Here is a 22,557-nt window from a genome sequence, read left to right on the forward strand (position 1 = left end):
GAGGAATCAGGATCGTTCTCAACAGATAAAAAGTCGCTATCTCGGAAAGCGATTAAAACAAAAAACATTAAAGAGTTTTAATGAATCCGACCCACTGTACTAGTCGATATGGACCCTTACGTCGCCATAGTGTTACTGAAACATTAAGCTTGGACACTAGTGACTACTTTCAGGGTTTGCTCGTTCAAAGCTATTTCAAAAAGCAATGTCGTGTTAGCCTATATTCGCATTATCTACGTGCCTTGTGTTAAGTGAAAGTATATTTAAAATACGATGAAAAGATTATTAAAGATAAAAAGACGGAAATAAAGATAAAAAATTACAATATTAATATGTGTGATTCGAGTATATTTTAAATCAGAAACAGTTGTTGCAGTTCAATAGTCGTACGACGCATTACATGTTATGTTTTTTATTATGTATGAACACCTACTTGTGCGTATCTTTGAATCAGCTATAAAATCACCCATTAGATACATGCGTCCTAAATTTATTAACTATTATCAGTAAAAAAAAACATTATTTAAGTAATAATATTTAAAGAAAGCTTCTGCATAATCATACAAGACAAAAAAAATGCATTTAAAATCAGACAAAATTTACGAACAACGCAATAATAATAAGTCTAATTAAATCCTTGTATAAAAGTCGGGGTAGTGTAAAGTAATGAACTATTAGGTGACATACAAACATACAAAACGCAGGTGACATTAATGTTTTATTCATGAGTGTATTTTTTCTCGTTTCCGTCAGTCACGCGCCGTAGATGCAGAAACTAATATATCTTATCTCAAGGTTTATTATATAATGTACGTTATATGTGTATATTTAACCCAAAGTAACCAATGAAGAGAAAATTTAATTTAACACTTGAGAAAGTTATCATTATAAAGATTTTAAGTAAATAAGATAAGAATGTTTTAGAACGAAATTAATTCATATTATTTGAATGAAACGGTAATTTTGTTAATTACTAACCAAATTTATTTGTATTGAACAAAATGTAGTAAGTCAAACTGGTTTATTTTATACTAATCTCAGTTTAAACCGATTACAACTAGATCTACTTTCGAGTGTCATTAAAAAAAAATCACGCTATAATAAAACTCATAAACACATCCGACTTCAGATGAGAAAGTGGACGAGTTTCGACGACGTCCATTCACAGCTTTGAAATACAAACATAATTGTAACACAGCCCGCATCACTTTCAACAACAGAAATGAGAGAAAATTGTGTACATCACCGGAATTTAAAAAATAATGAGTTTAGACAATGTTGTAATATATAATAAGGCTTTAATTTATCTTTAATATTAAGATTACTATGGAAGTAAACGTTAAAATCTCTTGATCTAGAGTCAAAACCATTCTACTGACAATGACAATAAGTCATACATGGAAACATCGAATTCTGTTTTTAATTCACATTAAACGAACCACAATGGACTGGAAACAGCGATGTTACAGCGAGGCGTGGGAAGTAAAACAAATCTGCATTTATTGATGAATGGAATGTTAAGAAATACGTATAATAGGCTCGTTACAAAGATGCTGACAATGTACTTGACATTGGCTGAATGCGATCTACATTGACTGGAAGTCTTAGTGATGTTGGATAAAGTATATTTATTGATAATAGTCAATCAGTACCTCACTTCCACACAAACAACAGAAGCTATTATGCGTTTTTCTACTCTCTATTCCAATATAAGTAACGCGATTCGAATAAAATTTACAAAGTATAAGCCTCAACGATGATAAGTTAGTTATGAAGCGAGCGAGACCACGTGTTCTTAACAATATCATCTAAATTCCTATAATTTTCTTCATCCACGTACCGACAATACCAAGAAACATATGAATAGGTAGTTTGATTGCAAATCACCTCCGTTGTCTTTGAAACATCACGCGTCACATTTATTAACATTCATCATCATGTATACATGGGTTAATAAAGAGAGGCACATCGCGATCTTTAAATAAATCTATATTGAGATACGTTATAAACTATTAAGAATACAGCCGAATTATGTGTTGGTTATGTTAATATCGTTAAAATAAACACCGGTTTTAAATTAATTAATCTTAATACATAAACGTCTTATATTATATTTATCAACATTAGATCTATATTAGATTACAGACTATGAGATTCAGATTATTTTCATTCTTAAAATGGTTTAAAGATAATGTGTAACCAACTGGTAATAATGAGATCCAATTCAGGGTTTTTAAAATTCTTTACAAGGCCTTTTTCAAACAATGGATTGTGTAACGCGTAGAAAGTGTTCGAATTCAGACACGGGCATATCATGAGAAAAATCGAAAAATAGATGCTTTCTTTGACGCCTACTGCAATATGTCCACTCGATAGACCAGGGACGAAATCTACATTGAGTTGAATATAGCTGAAGGGATTCCGCTTTGAGTCGAGTTCATCCTATTTTATGACGTCTGGCTTATGAAAATAGCTGTAACGCTGAGCTTCGTATCCATTAATTTAATCCGATTATAGCTTATGTCGAGTCTAGGCGACCACTCCTTACCATTGTATTCACACTGAACTATAAATCCAAATTATTAAGCTCCTACAAAAGTTTTAAATACATTAAAATATAAACCCATTTCTTAAAGCTCTGAATATATCTAGAATATAATATTTATCTCAGTGGCCGTTAGAACAGTACACTAAAATTTCACACACATGAGCCTGAGAAGTAAGCAACATGGCGTCCATCAACCCGACACCTGTGTTAGGTTACACACTGCGATATTCCTTACGACTTGGGAAAATTAGACTGTGACTTCAATGATGCGTGACCAAAACTTATCTGATACGAGGATTCCTGGGACGGTTTATCGTAACTGATTGATGAATCAACTACCTAGTTATTTCCCAGAACATAACTAAGACACTAAAACAATCCATAATCACTTAATGTGAAAGAAATGTTAAGCTCAGACTGCATAGATATCGTTGCAATGATCATAAATCTAAATAAACAAATCAGAATAAGTCCATAGTTCTTCTGTTAACACCCAAATGACTAACAGCAAAAGCATTTAAACTATCGAGCGACTGATAAGGCTTTGTTGACTGTGAGCGCGCCCTAATCTCCGGAATGTTAAGAAACATATTAACTTTCAGTTATAAATGAAAGTAACTTGTTCCGTAAACAGCGTGGATAACGTTCACTTGGGAATCATATTTGTTTTCTGATATAATTACTAGTTTTTCTCTCGAATTTAATTATTATAGAAGCCTTTTGGAACAAGAAGACTTAAGGAGAGAATAACATGAGAGTATTTAAAAACTGTACCAATATACATCCGTGGGATGTTACAATATTTCAAGCTTATAAACTAATACTGCAAATGTAATAAAACAAAACCATCCATTAGTCAAAGGATTCTGAGAAAACAAGTCGCTACCCGTTGTTGCCTTCCAAAAATCCGTTAGCCTGACAATACAGATGATGCGGAACATCTTAAACCATAACCAAAACGTTACCTGGAATCCAAATCCGGAATTTCTCACGAAAATACCAACAAAAAAAGGCAGCGCATTCCTAAATAAAGGAGAATCCCGAAAAAAGTCGGCTATACTCTTTACCGGTGACGTAACACCGTGTCAACTTTTACCTTTCGTTTTGTTATGTTGTTTTATGATAACAAAAAAATATATAAACAATAATATATTGAAAATTCTCAAAAAGAATGTGAGTAGAAGATCTTTAATCCCCTAAAAAAATGGTAAAACCTTATCGTCTCTTTTTATAAACTACAATTAAAACCCCTCATAGATCAAGTCTAAAGTGGTACTTCAGCACAGAACTGTGACCAAGTGCGTTCAAATTGAACATCTTAAGTGAGTTTCGCTCTCAGCAAATTGTTATTTTTTGCTCCAGCAGCCATCCTTGAGAACTGACCTTTAATTGCATCGCAATAACGATCTCATGAATACAATTAAAATATTCTAGAAATATTACATTCAATTGCATATATTTTAATGATATTTTTTGTGTCTGGTGAAAATTTTATCTAAATATTTCACTATTCTTATTTGCTACATATATTTCTGACCTGACTTCACGTACGAGGCGTCTTCATTGTGCTATAAATGTCTCTTACTGTCGCGATTACTTCTCTATTAATCATCGGGTTTTTATAATTCTTTTTGATATGTGCATAGTTTTTTTATCAAATTATTCCATAAAAACTGCGGTTAGGTATAAGTAATAAGTCGGAGGAACTCAAATTACCAAATTAGCTTTTCAAACGATTTTACACTTTATATAAACAATATGATGTACAAAATCTCTGCACATTTTATATACAATACTCTTAGTTAAAGGTGATAAGTTTATTTGCATACAATTCATATTTAAACCTTTAATGTTATAAACTTTTTTTCTCATAAAAAAGAACATTATTTATATTGAATTATAATGAATATCATCACAGATAATGTTTCATTGATATAAAAGTAAAGTTTAACTTATGATACAAGCAACGATCCCCGTATCCCATCTCGTATCCAGATTCTATAATCCGGACAAAGTTCGAATAATAACTAAGTACGAACGCGGGAAATACTGACGCTCTCAGAATAACCAAATAATAAAGCAACCATCGCGTTAAGAGATACAATCAGATTGGAATCTTATTCACGAGGCGTAGATCACATTTTAAATTGTCTTACACATAACGAAATATCAATTTGTTACACTCTTAAGGACTACACAGTATACTAGGATTATGCGACGGAAATTATAAAATATCTTTTAGGTGAAGACTAAAGAACGATTCGATTGTTTTTATTAAAATAATATATATATAACGAATACGTCTGTTTTGTATGTAAATATATTATGACACTTATACCTTTAAAGGCGTTAAAAAAAACAAAAGAGAAAGTATTTATAGAAATCCATGGCTTATACTGACATACTTATATTATATATATGTTTGCTTGTTTATTTCACTATCGCACTATTTATGAGTGCGTTATTATAAATATCTTGTACTATTTTTAATATAAAACTTGAAGTTGGAATTCTACTATCACAGTCGAAACACGAAAGACGTTTTACAAAAGTTTTTAATTCTTTGCCAACACAGTCACAAAATGGATGCACGTAGAAAGACCAACAATATTTCAAACTCTCTAGTCTCGTCGTTTTAACAACTTTTTCTTAAGTATTATTTTGTATCACTCGAGTTAAAGTTATTATTTAATGCGCAAGAATATCATTGTTGCTATAAATACATACGTCATACTTTTAAAATACCTAATATTAATTTAGACTCATAAATAGGCGGCGTAAAAAAACAGAGTATTGTAAATCCCAGATGATTGTCTATCATTTTGTAATCAGCACATTAAACAGACAGTGCCTTCATCAATGCGACGAAGATTTCCTTACAAATTGTAACATTGAAATTCTACAAACAGCAGTTTTTTGTAAAAACCTAATTCTTACTAAACAAGTTTATCGTAAAAGTTAGGTTTTAAACGATTCCTCTGAAATAATTTTTTTTTGAAAATGTGTTAAACATTTTAAATCTTATAAATCGTTACTCCCTGATGTTAGTGAGGTATCTATTACGAACAATATAGTGTGTACTTTACAGGTATACCTATAAAGTTAACTGACTCCGAGTAATTACACGCTCGTTGGTACACTAACAACGCCCCCCGGCCTCTCCCACAGCCAGCCAGCACCGGTTCACATCACATCAACACAATACAACAGAAACTATGGAATCCAACCGTATATGGCTTAACTATGAAACCTCTTAACGTTCGGATCTAGAAATGTAAATAAATTTGAACCTGCTCGCAATTTTCTAAAACCGGTTCCGATCTAAGAAACCAGCGTAAATTAAAACGATCTATACAATACTAGTAATGACAACCGTCGTTACCTTTTGAACAGTTTGTAATGCATCCTTTTATTGGTACATAACAACACAGCACAGTTATATTATCACAGACACAGAACAACACGACCGCTCGCTGGCGAGTTGGAAAAAATTATGAGAGAGCGAGAAACTACGTGGGAAGGAGACAAAAAAACGGGTCCGATGCGCCCGCGCAGGTGGGGGCCAGGTAATGCAACCCCGCTTATATTTTTTCTACTATTTCAAATAACGACAAGTGTCTGAACGCAGCCTGATCTTCGAAGCCTCCGGCCGACTGCGCAATATTATCACGTACTGGCAGAGATTCTTCCGTGATATTATATCATTATGTGAACATTGAAATTAAACATTAGAGATAAGTCGAGATAATGTCGGTTCAAACAGATCTGATTTAATGAAGAATAATACTTCACTTATTAACAATCATTTGATTCTACATATGTACGTTATACTCAATGAATTCGACTTTTTTTAAATTATATATTTGTTAGCAATATTATAGAGAGCAATTGCCAGTTTAATGGTCAAGGTATGCCACGTATAATATTCATCATATCATTTTAAAATACAGATATTTTTAATTAGGCAGTAACCGTGTTTTAAATAGGAAATAAGAAGTAATGTTACTCCGAAGTACTTCAATTGAATGAAGTAAATTTGACTGAACTAATTCAGTTAAAATATGAATGTTTCAAATGTATTTAATGGTAATATTTTTACTATTTTTTTCGTTTTTAAAGGACTTTAATTAGATAGTTTTTCTTTGTTTATCTTCTGCTTATGTTGGTTTATAACTCATTAAGGTTCCTAAGCAACAGACAATGAAATTTTTCAACATTTCTTCTTGATTCTTGGAAGGTACATGACGTGCTGTCTTTATAGAATTCTGTTGCAAATCTTAACAGGAATTGTATCTTAACTTACAGATATTTTATTCCAAGAACGTAATAGTACAATTTTATGATATATTTTAAACATTATCAAGAAAAAACCTCTTCGTATTTTAATATGTATCCTCATTACATATGAATCATAGCATTACGTGATATTCCATTGTTGAAATTACGAGGAAGTAATTTTTTTTATATAATTATCATATTTTATTTCTGTTTTTTTATTTATATTATTAAGATCTGTTACATAAAAAAGTATTTGAAAACAGTTATGATTACTGAAATTTTATTTTGACTAGGCATTTACACTTTAAATGTGAATACACAAGTTTTGTATAGAAAATTGAATTTTCAAGAAATTTTAAGTTTATTTATTGACTATCTCCAGTAAACGTAGGAAGTCTTTCTTGTTGTACATGAAAAATTGAAAATAATTCAAATCTATATGCTGCCTATAAGCTTACGATGAGTTTCCATCCTCCCAGTGCAAACACCACGTTTCCCGTTTCCCAACCAAAAATCTGCCTTATTACTATAATATGAAGACTTATTAATAAAAAAACTGCGAACTCGTATTAAGTGTGACATAGTAAAGTTTGTGTACCGTTGATTTTCTATATAAATCATCCAAATAATCAATAATTATTAAATAATAAATGATTACTGATACATGTAATAACAAGATATTTAAAGACATCAAAGAACAATACATTTATCTATCTTAGCGTGATCTTTGAGTCAAACAGAATGTCGTTCAAACACACAGGTGATGCAATACATGCATGTTTTCCTCTTCACAACAAACTACACTATTGAAAATATTATATGACGAGTGTATTGGATACAATACGTACGTCTGTATAAATGGACACTTAAGACACATTGACCTGATTCTTTAGCTTGTTCTTCATTACGCTTTAAACCGGTTACTTTTTTTTTCGTTAAAATTCGAATTAGTTTAACTTTTAATACATATGCTTTCTTATACATACATAATATCGAAACACGGTGCGTGCTAAGTAAAAATTTATATAATAGATATCATCCGTCATTTGCTAGGTGTATTACTTAGCTGAAGAAACTATTTGCAGTTCTTAAATCGACGAGGTCATTTCAAATATAACGTAATAAATAAATATTTGTTATCCTAACTTGAACCCCATAACAACGCGAACGTGTATTTGAACTATGGAATATAAGAAATATATCATTATAATAAATAAGTTATTAAATTAATTTTCGAAATTCTTATTACTCAACCGATCGCTGTCACGGTCCCTAGTGAACAAACACAGGTGGGAACACAGTGCGAATTAATACAGTTGTTATAAATAAACTTATATATATAATAAAAAAAATTGCTCAATACTAAGTTCTGATTATTATAATTTATAACACTAACACCATGTGAATATTGTATATATTCGATTTCAGCATGCTTACCCAAAGTTTTCACTGACACGCTACATACGGAACGTTAATAGTTTTTCATTAAAAAAATCTTCTCATATGTAATATTAAAGCATGCTGTTAAATGAAAAACGGATAACGTCGCGAGTGAAGTGTGGCGAAGGTAGCTATTACTAAGCATACTGATTAAAAAATATATTTTTTGAATTTATAAAAATAATTTAACAATCTGCTCGATATTGGTAAGTTAACGTAGAATTTCTAGGCTGGTTTAATAAGTTTTTTTTTTATATTAAATTAATATTATTTACTCTTAGCGAAGTTTCCTTTCGTAAATTTCAAATTTAATTGAAAATTTTGAAAAAATATTTTTTAAACAAATAGCAGTATAGGGTGTTGCTTCGATAAAAACTTGTGAAGATAAAATTCAATTTATAAATCGTCATACTCTAATAGTTCTTAGAGAGCAAATTTAAGATGACAATCAGCTGTATTATAATGAAGTAAACTAAAACAAGAGACTTTAAACACATTCTTAAAGTTCGTAGTCTTATTTATAATTGTCATTAGTGTAGACTCACCCTTTCTCTCCCGGTCCTAGTTTACTGTTCTCGACTACAGCAGTGGCTCGTATCCGATGATCCGGTTGCTCCCCCAGCAGTTTCTCGCACCTCCCGTTATTCAGATGCTCTCTCGCCACATTGTACGCATCACTTTTAACACTCAACACTTCACTTTCCTTCAATTCACTATCAACCTTAAAACTTTTCTCACTAGAATCTTTTTCGTGTTTCTCTGGTTCAACTGCGTCCTCGACGGCGTCCTTCTTGTCTTGGATGCCGTTGGCTATGAGCGGTGCTGGCTTCGCTTGGAGGGACTTCGGTTGTGATTTCGGTGATGATATTGTGGGTTTGCTCTCGATAGCTCCGTTCTCGTTTATAGAAGTCACGTATACTGTGGAGTTTGCTATGTAACCGTTCAACTCCTGTCGGCTCTCAGTTTGCGTTCGTTTTCTTTTGTTTAACTGTAATAATTATTATTGTATTAATACAAATAATACGTCATTCAATTGAAGAGATGTATGAGTTTATACATCAGCGTTGTGTTTGGACTGAATACAAAGTGCCATGCCTGCTAATACTATAAGTCAGAAAGAATTATATTCGATTAAAATAAAAAGAAAAAACACAAATATATATTCGGTGGATCACATCACGACACAATTAACATTCTGTTAGGAGAACAATCAATGGAACACGTGACAAAGATTCTTTAAAATAAATGAGTATTAACACTGAAACTCGACTGGAAAAGCTGTGACATGTAGTCTTATAAGCGTGTTATGTTTATATAATACCTAGAGTACAGAGATACATAACAATGGTTCATCAACGACGCCACAGCTATTGTCATCCAATCAAGACTGATTATCTTTCTCGATCATCACAACTATACAACGTATTCCATGATTCATTACTGTGATATTTATTTAGAGTTAATTTAAAATAAAAACACTCTGTATAATCATTTGTTCACATCCACGGCGATTTCTAAAAACTAATAAATCTGCCATTTATAATTCACAATACAATAATGAGGTTAATAGACTAAAAATTCTCATAAATCACATGTAAATTACGAACGCAGTATTGCTATCGAGATGGAATTTCTTATCGGTAAGTTTGTACGGCACACTTCAAAACATCGCGTCGGTATTAAATGTCACCAATAAGCTCGTTGTTACTACTAACTAGTAAAACAACAGAACTTGTCAGTCAGTTAAAGGCAGCAATCTCTCATTAAACTGACAGCACGAAAAAAATACAGCATCAATTTTAAAGAGTAATTTTTAAACTGTGAAGAAAAGAATACACACGTATTAGTGAGTGTAAATGTGTATACTACAGCAATCTTGTTTCAGATTTAAGTTTTCAACGTTTATGGATTTAGTTACAAAATGTTTTTTTAATTTTTTATTTGTATGAGTTATTGTTCTGACATACAGCGTTTATTTTACTGGACGCCTTTTGAAGCTCACCACTCGTGCCTCTTGTAATAAATCACCCCAAACACAACTCGCGAATATTACGGTAAACGTGAATAAAATAAATAAACTCGGCTCTCGCTGTAAATAACGTATTTGATAAATTTTAAATGTCTTCCTTCAATAAATTGAAAAATATATATTTTTTATCATTTACCATTAAGTTTTATTTTGTAAATATATACATGATTGAAATATACGTTGTATAAAACCTTCTACACCTCAACAGCAATAAATTATAATACTGTAAATCCCTCTTGCTATCACAAAGCTGGTCTACCTGAGGTTTAGACTCATCGGATATGAAAGATTAAGACTTCACTTACGAAAAATAGCATATTTTGTATAGTCACGTTACTTATACTTGTGTGAAGTGCGATGAGCATTTAAACATGTGACATTTTATAGTCAAATTGATTTATCTGCTACGTCTTATAAGAGGATAATAGTCATATTGCTTTAGATATAGATACACCGCATACATGAAATAGGTTGAGGAAAGTCTTAAACATTTAGGAATAATATGGTGTTAGGTTACGATAGTGTTTAAAGCCGGTTGCAATTACAAAATTATATTTCTATACATATCCACACAGACTAACTTTATGAATTAAAGAAACATGTACAATTCAAATTACTAAAAAATTAATTAATTTTAATGACAGTCGTAATGTATATACGTACTTTAATAAACAATTTAAGGTGATAGTTTATATATAAAATAACGGACAGATTTCAAAGTTATTTAATATAAAAATGACTTTTTCTCTAATTTTCCAAATTTCTATAATGTTTTTAATAACGTTTATCAATATAAGGAATTTTAAATACAATTACTGACATAGGTGAGATAAAATTTTGGATCAAATGTAATTAAGATCTCAATATCTCTGAATGAACCTTTGATGTTGTATGTCGAACACGTAGAAACATCAGACACAATAAAACCTCATTATAACTCAACAATTGATTCACCTACTGACAATGTGTACTATAATATTCATACTATGTAAAATACTTATAAATTTTACATATACCACGCCTTAATCAATGCACAGTCCATCGTTTTTAATTCTAGCTTTTGATAGGTTCATAGAAATAAAAGTATTTTTTAAGTTAATATACATTGTAAGAATTTATAGTCTGTGACACGGTACTTCATACTAAATACTAATACTATTTATTGGTGTTCCGAGGACAGCATACAGAATTCTTTGATATATTATATATTATATTATATATTTTAAAATTTATTTAAATCAATTACTCCGTACGTATGAAAGTAACAAATATCCACAAACATATCGTTTAATAACATTTGCTTTAGCAACAAATGATAAGAATAAATTAAAAGGTATTATATAATATGTAAGTTGAGTAACGTTTTGTTAAAAAATTCAATAGCTTGATGATGATAGAATATTTATAACATTGCAAATATGAAATAATTGAAAAATATTCATGAAAGACAAGGCAGTGTTCGACGCTACTGTCAAGTAGTACATATATATATTTATACTTACTTCAGCAGACAGCTTGGACATATCAACTGGAGTGATTCTCTTGAGAGCTGACAGTCGTTGGAGACGCTGCCTCGCCTGTTCCTCCACAGCAATGAGGAAGGCATCCTGGATCACGTTATGACCGATGTCTGATACTGAAAGCAGACAGATAGTTGAGAAAACCCACATACATTACGAGAAAAAAAGACTTATTCTACTGTCTTAATTACTGTATTAACGTGTTGATTTAGTGAGGAAGAGACATAAGGCACTGGAAAAACATTAAGATCGTCAGTTGTCCGTCAAATACTTTTCTTCTTTCGGGTAACATTATATATCATACATATATAAGATGTACAATGATTTACTTTATACTTTTCTATAACGCTAAGTTTCCTATAATGCTTTAAACATTTCCAATTTGAAGACATCAGTTGATAAAATTAAGAGAATATTTGTAGGTTTTAATGAAAGCATAAACTTATGACATCCTCACTGTCCCAAGATGAATTCCTTCACGATATTTTTCATAAACGTTCATCAATATGCTTAGACCGAGATTTGAATCATCACTCTACTCGTATAGACGAGGCTGTAACAATTCCTCATTCATAAATCTTCGGACGTTGTGGTATCAACTAGACACAGACACAGACACAGTATATATAAGTATGCTTATACTATCAACTGCGATGTTTAACGTATAAAACTCTGCAAACTCTGTTTAATTTGACGATAAAAACTGATAGTTATATCCAATATACTAGAGTGCATTTGAGTTTTATTTCGTTTCCTGAAACCAAACGCGCCAACTAAAGAAAATCTCAAACACTAGTTAAACCTTTTTTGCTTGTGTTTTCTAATGGCTTTGTTTGAAATAGCAAATTGTATTTGTGTCTTAGAAAGTACATGATGATTAAATGTATGTCAGTAAGTCTTCGTAATTTATATGATCTAGCCAACGGTTTCTTACTCCGGATATATATAGGATGGGAACAAAATGATCTAACAGTATCTCATCCCCTTCCAAACAAACTGCATATACGAACTGTACTAATGTTTAGCAGTCTCGTAAACATATGAATCAAACAAATTTGAATTTCACTTATTCTTCCTCTGTTTTAATTTATTTTTATTGTAATGAAAGTATTTAAATTACTTAGATTTAGTGACAACGCCCTGTATATAAAATATTCATTGTTTTACAATTATGTAACTATTCTATTCCTATTCAATCAATTCTACATTCTTGAACCGCCTGTGACTCAAGTCAGGCTAAGACGCCTCTCATTCGAAAATAAACCGTAAAACATATGTGTAAGACTACAAATTACACACGTCCCGTACGAAGTTAGGCAACGGATGATTAAAATTTGTGCAAGCTATTCTTATCCTTACAAAAACGTGATAATGGCCTAAATTGGGTGCTCGAATTAAATATAGTGAGGCAATTGAGTTGACTAATGTCGGCATTGTGACGCCCTCACACAGAATTCTGAATTCTAAGTGCTCCAACAGGCTTCCTCCAAGACTCATTCTAAATAAAATAAAGAGAACCTAAAACACAATGGCTTCATTTAAGACAAATGAAGTCCTTGATTATAATAAAGAATTTAATTATTATAAAAGGCCATACCGTTAATCGGCTTTGAGATACTTTTGAAATCAATTATCATATATCTGATGATCAAATAGTTAATATATTCTGACATTTTATATTATTTCTTTGCTATTTTTTTTACTGATTCCGTTGAAGTGAATTCAAAGGAACAGTCGTGACGTCGTCACACCGCCCGTTATTTACACCATACGACAAATCGTACGTCATAAAAGAAAATTACTAAGGCTTCATAGGAGAAGCCATGTTGAGACAGACGGATACTAATGAATGTCCGCGTATGATTTTAAGTAATGTAATCTGACTATTCTAGGTCACGTTAACTATTCGTTGGTATGTTTTTTTTAATAATCGAATTCATGACAAAGATATCGTTGTAATAATTTTAGTATAAAAAGTACTTAATACTTTTTGACAAAATTTTACATTGTTTTACAGTTAGGTATGTTAAATTAATATAAGAATGAAAAACACAAAACGGCTGGAAGTTCAATGAACCTTCCTTGTTGTAAATTTTCATAAAATATTAATACTGTCTTTCTATAATCATTTGTTGTGTATGTTATAACTGGCTTCGACATGTATTTTGAGTAATATAATAACATCAACTCATAATCAAAATCGTTCTTATACTTAAATAATCTACTCTTCATATGAGTTATACAAGTTTCATTTGAAGTTTATTTCGAACAAAACATTAACACGTTATATTTAAAACACTATTTGCAAAATAAATTCAATGCTTTCTTTTTGATAGGAAATATATGAAAATCATTAGAGTCTTAGTAAGAGTTATAACACATCAATCATTTATGAGGAAGCCTTCTGATAAAGAATAAAACCTCGCACGATTGGTTTCCAGGACAAAAATGGAAATCTTATGCTAAAATAAAAGACACACAGGAGAACCTCCTAAAATTTTCCGCTAGATACAAAACAAACATTATCATGCATTATAAAATAACTACGTTTCTATAAAAGTAAAGTAAGTTTAATACCCATTAAGTTACAATTCTGATGATTGGGCTTATATCTTTATTCTCCAAAAACCTACAGACTCCTGTAGGCTTGCGAGAAGTTTCAACAATCACACTACATACGAAGCATTCCCTGTTTATAAAGATAAACTGACGAAATGTGTATGTGACGATGTACACTCGTGGTAAGGATACGTGAACTTACAGCAATTTGGCCGACTGTAAATAGAATTAAAAACCGAGGTACAGACGCTAAGTTAAAACTCAAAATATAGCGTATTTATACAGGGCGATAAATTTATAAATTATTTCTTTTTATGACGGCAAAGGAGAATTTATTGAGCTTTATTCACGAGTTTTTGTTACTATATACTAGCACTGATGTAAATAGTCAAAGCATTTAAAGATGGTAGAATATAATATGGAGGGTGCGTACAGGGTTTAATAAATATTCATATTTGAGACTTCAACTCTAACGTTTCAGATTACTTGAAGTTCGTAGTGATCTTGTTATTGGAAAGTCGGGATTTTTTCGTCTCTTTAACTTTAAATCAACAAAATTTTTGAAATCATTACAATCATTACACTTAGTCTATAATTTACCCATATTTCCAATAAACTAAGTTTAGCAAAAACAAAATGTAAGTGATCACTTTCACGACACAAATTTCTTAATACTATTCAAATAATTATTAAATGCAATTCTTATAATTAATGACTCTTCTTAAATAACATATTATACTTAACTAAAGCGATGTCTTTCACCATCTGAAATAAATCCTAACACTAAAGTCATAGAATTTAAATTCCTTTGCGTACATCATTTACAATGATAACCTATCAGAGAACGATCACATCACGATTGAGTTGTTTAAAAATAAGTCTAATTTTTGTCGCAATACGGTCAGTATTTGTTTGATATGTTACAAATGTTGGTCACTTAGTGTTGCGCTAACTGCGGAACCAGTTTCATACACCAAGCAGCGGACCAGAGCTGGCAATAATAATACATATTTCATAGACAATAGAGGTCATAGTTGTATGTATCAATATTTAAGCCGTTGTATGTTCAGAGGTATACATAGCATCGGTGATAGAACGGTACACAGAAAAAGTAAAAGGCGCTATGAATATATAGATTTAGAAGTCGACTTCCACATACTTAAACTGTGCCTTAACTTACAAATAAAAAATATATATGCAACCTCATTCGTATATATATTAAAAACTCATTCATTGTTATGCTCGTATCACAAATGAAAAACCTGCAATTAAATCCCCAAATCGCAAGTTCTCTAAAACATCGAAAGTGTGAAAGAGTTATTCAAAACATTATATATGTAGGTCAAAATTCATGAGTTATGGAATTCCATTTATATTGGGACAATAAAAATTTCCATATCCACAATGGAGTTGAAACAATAAGTTAGATGCGCATGCGCAGTTATGTGTCGAATTTAACAACAATGGCGAGACGCGTCGTCCTCTTACGTCAAACAAATATATCATTATAGCAATTTGAGTTGAAGAATTTTAAAATTAATGTCATGTGACAATAAATATATTTATAATATGTGAGCTTAAGAAAAAAGTTAAAATTCATTCTTCTAATTTGTATGCAGTTCAATGGCTTAAATTCAGCTCATGACAAACTTACTTTGAAATATTGGTATTATTGCTATATGATATACATAATTTCAATTATTATTATATCGTGAAACCGATTAATGTTACTCATTATTTAAGCTAAAACTGAAACGTAAAGGAAAAACACCTAATAAAATGTACACAGAAATATTTTCAAAATAATATTAAATGTATGTATTGGTACAAAATGAATCTGTGATAATAAATGAGGTCGGCGGCCGAGCCTTCATATGGGATCATTAATTTCATCTACTACATGTAGGAATAATATTCAGATCATTGGAATCGACGAACGGATTGCCTGTAAGGATCTTACTGGAAGATTGAACTCTACTTTTACCTCTAAACCTACTTACAATACTTTACACTTCTGATATTTTCAGTATATATGAATATTAACTGTCCTGCGACATCATCCGTGTAAAATAGTATATTAATAAAATTACTATTACAATTTGACCTAAATAGTCTTAGTAAATTTACCCAAGAATGTCCCATAAAAGTCGGTTCAGTCGTTTAAGAGATTAGCCGGAACAAACAGACAAGCGTGCACATACATACGCATTCAGTATAAAACGTTTATGTTTTTTAAAATTACAAACAGAAATGTATATTTTATTTATTTGTACGGATGATGATTAATATTTAATGTATATTGCATGTAATTACTTATGTACTGAATGATTCATATTATGTATAACGTGATTTGAATGTAAATAAAGTGACGTCAAATTTTTTTCCAACGTCACACTTGTAATTACACACAGAAAAATTATATTCCGGTCGCTTTTAATATTATTAATAAATTTTATTTGATTATTATTAATTATATTATATTAAATATTAAGATTTTTTTTTTATTGATATATTATGTTATCTGTAAGTTTTCTATTCTGTCTGTATCAATGTAGTGAAGCGCTGACTCAAACCAAGGCTGACCGGTTTTTGCAATCTCTATAATTTTTTTATAGCTGGTTTTTACCGGTGTTATATCAATTTGACTTCACTTATATTTTTCTAATATTGTAATTTGGAAAGTTTTTTCAATTATATATTAATATATAATTATAAGTTTCGTATGGTGTCATTGGATTGATGTTTTTTTTTTTTTATAAATAGTGATTGAAGTTTTGTGATATTCAGCCGATGTGGATTTTCCGTGCACATATATAAATAGTAATAAATTTTCTTTAACTCCTGCTTCTTAAGTGCTGTTGTAACCAAGATTTAGATTTAATCCTATAAATTATAACTGTCAGAGCACTAACCCTGTTTCGTTCAGAGTTTGTTAGAGTTCACTGACCCCTTTCCACTTACACAGACACCTCACAACACGACAATTTATATATACATATAAAAATATATATTTATAATATTAAAACACAATACTTGTAATTGTTATAGAGAGCTCTCAGTACGTGTAACTCGACAAGCGATTTTTGTCTCACTTACACAAGTTTGATGGTGTTGCCATTATCAAGTCTATTTTACCTTAAAACAATTACAATGTTTGAGGTAAATGTTTGATAGACTCATTTATATATAAATATAATTTTGTTTTTGCGTCTTGAGATTTCTTTTACTTAATACTAACATTGCAAAATTACAGTAATTTTTTTTAATAAGATTCTTATAAGATTTTATAAAGAAAAATGAGAAAAAAATAAATTCTCCTCTTCACATGCTTTCTAGAATAATAAAGCTAATATAATCTATGAAATTACAATTTTTTACTAGTGACATTAATATACCTAATAGGTACCAAAAAAAGCTGTTTTATTAACTATAGCAATACTGAAAACGTTAACTCAAAGGCTGTATCGGACAGAAACCTAGCCAACTGTACAATACAGACGATTTTTAACCGCAAACACCTCACTTAGACAGGGTTCTAACCGGAGCTCGCCGACACTATTTTAGAACTCTGTCTCTACATTTAAACATTTGGTGTATTGAGAGAAACGTTTTCCTGGATCAACACAAACCGTTTATCAATAATAGACTCTATTCCATTGTAATAGTGATGTTTAATATTTTTTGAATGCCACAGAGTTCGCTCAGTGGAAGCCATTTGCCTCCTAATTACATTATAGTTACAGCAATGCAAAATTCCTATAACAAAATGAAGGATTATGACATAAACATGTTTATGTATAGTTTATAAATATATTGTAATTTCGTACAATATTAACAGATAATTATCATTTTTATAACAACTTACTAGTTGTAACATTACATAATTGATTGATTTTATTTGAGAAAAATTACAAGAAAATTCGAAAGTTCCGATATATAACTTCCATAGCCTTAAGGAAGATTTAAGACTTATGAGTGCACAAGGCATGGATGGAGAATAAAACAGAGGAAAAGATCAGGGAGGATCTAGCATTTCTAGAAGTTAAAATAATAGTAGTTTTATTTATTTTATTTGTCAGACGGAATACAAGACTCAGCCGATATTTTTTTTTATTTCAAAGGCAGCAGAGAGCAGACAGCCTACTTGAAGGAAGGTAGTCAACGTGACCTATAGACTACTGTAACATAGAGGATGTGGCGGATGTTGCCGACCTTGATTGTGAAAGTGGAAGAGGAAATGGTAAGAAAAGGGAAACGACAGGAAAGGGTCGGAAGAGGAAAAAGACAACCAACTCTCTCATTCATTGGACGAAACGCAGCTATTTAAGACTACTTCACGTCTATCTTCTGTGAGAGGATGGTACTTCGCCGGTCGCGCCAGCCCATGGTCGAGCTGTAGTTAATTGACCACAGCTAGGCTCTACCACTTTGAAAAATTTTATTAGCAGTATATCACCCGAGGTTCACATATCACACTACATGAAAAGCATTGTACGTATGCAGTTCAGCATCCTACGCTAACGTTACAGTGTGAGAGGATTTATGAACGAAAAACTATTAACTCTCCGTTTATAGGTGACGACGCACTTGAACTAAGCATACTGATGTCATAGGCTTAACTATTCACCACAAACACTATGAGCTGATAAAAGTTAACCATGGTTTTAAGAATCTTGTATATAATATGATATATATATATATATATATTACTTACAAAGCTTTGTTTCACTCCGTCTCTTTACTCGCAGTTTGATGACACACGATGAAATACACTGCAACAAAAATGTGTATTAATTATATGTAAAGTCTTGTTCTACTAGATTATAAGTAACAATTAAATATAAATGAAAGTAGTGCATACATTGTACTGATACAAATACCTTCTGTGACATAAAAAATAAAGTACATATGATAATTATATATGATTAGATATTTTTTAATACAAACAGCTATATTCCAAATTTAAATTATATATCGCTTCGTAACTTTTAAATTACACCGAGGGCACATGTCTTTGGCGCTCAGCCAGCACAACCGATATACAAACTTGAACTCCATGAGCAATTTAACATTTTAATCGTACAACATAACAGATTATGAAACACATCCTCCGACCACCGTCAGAATTATTTATAATATTACAAACTTTAAATTATCTTAATACCTGTCGCGTAAATCACGTGGAACGCCAGTTCAGGTAATAACTCCATAAATCTAGTTAATACTTTGGTAATGATAGTGATGTCACATTCCACGTAACTTGAGACTTAATAACGTTAAATATAAATTATCTTTAAGTGTCAAATTTATAGATTTCGTTAGAACAGTAACTTATTAACAGTGTTTAATATAATTTTTTTTGCATGTTTAGTTAGTGTTCCTGAATAAAGAAAGGGATGCAAAAATTCCTCTACATGCAAACTAGTATACAAATTTTCTATAATAGTGTTTAATAAAGTTTAGTGCTCAACGCCAGATCCGAGGCAGCCTAACTGTTTCGTTGTTGGACGGCTGCCAAGCCCAGATGTTGAATCTACAAGTCAACTTGGTAATAAACCAGATAGTTTTTATAAATCTCATACTCCACTGTTTATGACTGAAGAATATAAAATACAGACTTTACATTAAACAGAGCCTAATATCATATTATTATGTTAAGAATTAAAAGGATTTATTTGAAATTTATATACAACTCTAATGAATTTATCATCCAATAAATCATTTTATCAATAAGATCAATCGAAGTATCTAGAATACGTAATCAGTGTTCTGTATTACGAGAAACAAGCTATAATCATTTGAACTTTCCATTTTTTTATTGACCCCTCCAAAAACTCTGACAAATTGTGAAGATAACTGATTTATACTATAGTTGCTGTAATAGAATTGTAATTTTTGGATGAAGAAGAGATTTATAAGAAAAACTATTTGACTTCAGTAATAATACTAATTATTAGTCCGGATTAAATAGTATCACTCAAACTTGTAATCGTATTTTAAGATTTTAATAATTAAATTCCTTGACTATAAACACATTTATTCCTGGTTTTATTTAGTTATATTTAAATTTGATGCGTATTAATTTAAGAGTGAGTGAATTTTAAATATGTCTATTGTCTTTAAACGATTTCTATTCCAGGTATAATCGGTTGAAAGGAAGCGTGGATATAAATGTGTGTGAAAATGGTAACGTCTGCTGGGGAGCCAGGAAACAGCCAGAGACAACCTAATTGCTCCCAGAAGATCTTCTGAAAAACTGAGACCTGTCATTTCCGATTGGACATCAAAATTCCTTTACATCTCTTACGTAGAGAGAATGTTGGATGATATTTCAGACTCTCATAAGAACAATGAGATCTAAGACTTCCGCGAGCATTCATTTAAAGCAACTAATATTTTCGGATTACTACGCGTATTATTATTATTTTTTTAACTATATACTCCCTACGTTTCGGTTACTTTGCAGCAACCATGATCAGGGGCTAACGAGATGTAATTTAAAAAAATAATAAAACCCCCGTAGTAATCCAAAAATATTAGTTTCATTTAAACTGTTGTAAGAATCTCATCTCTTAAAGTTGTGAGGCGTTAACGAAAAAAATGTATTAGCGTTGTGTTAACAAGTTTCTCATCCAGTGAGTGTAGTTAACAGAAATATAAACGACCTTAACACGTATGTATGAATATAGATTGAAATTCATTTTCATATTTATAATAATAAAATACAAAAAGTTTCCAGTGTCATAAACAAAAAAACAATTATTTTCGTTGTGTTTTCGTGATCAAAAAATTATTCCATATTCAAAAATAAAACAAATCATTGCCAGACGCGAATGTCATATATTTCGAACAATCCCTTAACGGACAAATGAACCAGGTATCATACATTTTTGGAGGCAAATTTGACAAGTCTTGTCATCGTATGCTTGTTAACTGTTATATACCTATAGAAATAACTTAATATTTACTTTTATATATCATATGGTATTCTGTAGAAATTTCTCTGCTGTTAAAGATACAAAGCCATTATTAATGATGAAATTAAGAGTCAATGGTATCACTAAATAAGTGATAAATTAAAATAAAAAAAATATAACTTGTATTTGATATTATACATAAAGAAAATTAATTGGCTTTTACAACGGAAGTAACTTCGATCGTATTCATATACGGAATCTGGATGCTGGTCGTTGAGGCAGTAAGTTTGTAAAATATTTAATTTCTAAATATCTTTTCATTGATCCGGATTAGTTCTTGACACAGACGTGTATTTTGAAACTCTCAGACACTAGATTATTCGAAATCCTTATTTAACTCGAAAGTAGTTGTTGCAATTAAGAATATTTTAATTTGATGAATAAATTTCATTGTGTTGGGATGCAGCATATTATTATTTCTTTCTTATCATATCAATCAAATAACATCGCGGTAAAGAAAAATATATTTATTATTTATGCTGACAGCTAAGACACGAGCAATCAAGAAACATGAATATTCTTATTAGAATAGAATCTTCTATAACGAAAATTAAAGTTTGAGGTAATTTCCAGTTTGTCTTGATGAAGTATTGGTAACTCGAACCCTAGAACAAGTTGTTATCGTAACAATACATACAAAGCGTTTCACGTTTCTCATTCAAAATCCTACGTCAACGCTATAATGTATGAGATTTGTGTATGAAAAACTGTAAACGCTTCGTATATAGCGTGACGATGACAACTTGGACTAAGCGTACCCGCTATTAATATAAAGAGTAAAAAGAGTAAATCTTAAAGTATCATAAAGCTGAAGATGTGGTTTTGATGGAATAAAATGAGGAATTACAATCGGAAATAATAGTTTACTTTGTGTGTAGACGAAAAATAAAAACTACCACCCGTCACGTGTAGACGCTTGAATTAAACTTATAAGTTAAGCTACAAAAAAAATCTTCATAAATGCACCAGCGCATATAATTTGACATTTTAGGTATACATATATTAAAATATTTTTTGATTATCTTTAAATAAAGTAGTCGAACTGACACCCTTCATTATATTATGTTTTTTTTTGTCTTTAACATTCAAAATGTTGCCATTGCATATCAAGTATTGATGTCACTCATAAGTTAGTGAATTACAGTTTTTTTTCAAATTACATAAAATATAAGTAACACCCTTACTTAATGTCTAATTAGCATATAA

The 22,557-nt window shown here is 30.8% G+C and overlaps 1 protein-coding gene across 3 annotated transcripts in view; it reads right to left on the reverse strand.

Moving 5' to 3' along the window:
• LOC116770783 (protein PALS1) overlaps nt 1–22,557 on the reverse strand; it is a 66,921-nt gene that overhangs the window by 42,872 nt on the left and 1,492 nt on the right. For 2 of the 3 annotated variants that reach the window (XM_061520795.1, XM_061520793.1), the window contains exons 3-5: nt 19,089–19,146; nt 11,798–11,931; nt 8,812–9,254 (exon numbers count right to left, since the gene is read on the reverse strand). In XM_061520795.1, coding sequence (XP_061376779.1) covers nt 8,812–9,254; nt 11,798–11,931; nt 19,089–19,146 — 635 coding nt within the window. Of the gene's footprint in view, nt 1–8,811; nt 9,255–11,797; nt 11,932–17,286; nt 17,455–19,088; nt 19,147–22,557 lie in introns of those variants that run through there. The other variant, XM_061520794.1, reaches the window with a different exon arrangement.

Source organism: Danaus plexippus, chromosome 7 (genome assembly GCF_018135715.1).
Source record: "Danaus plexippus chromosome 7, MEX_DaPlex, whole genome shotgun sequence".
Taxonomy (NCBI): Eukaryota; Metazoa; Arthropoda; class Insecta; order Lepidoptera; family Nymphalidae; genus Danaus; species Danaus plexippus.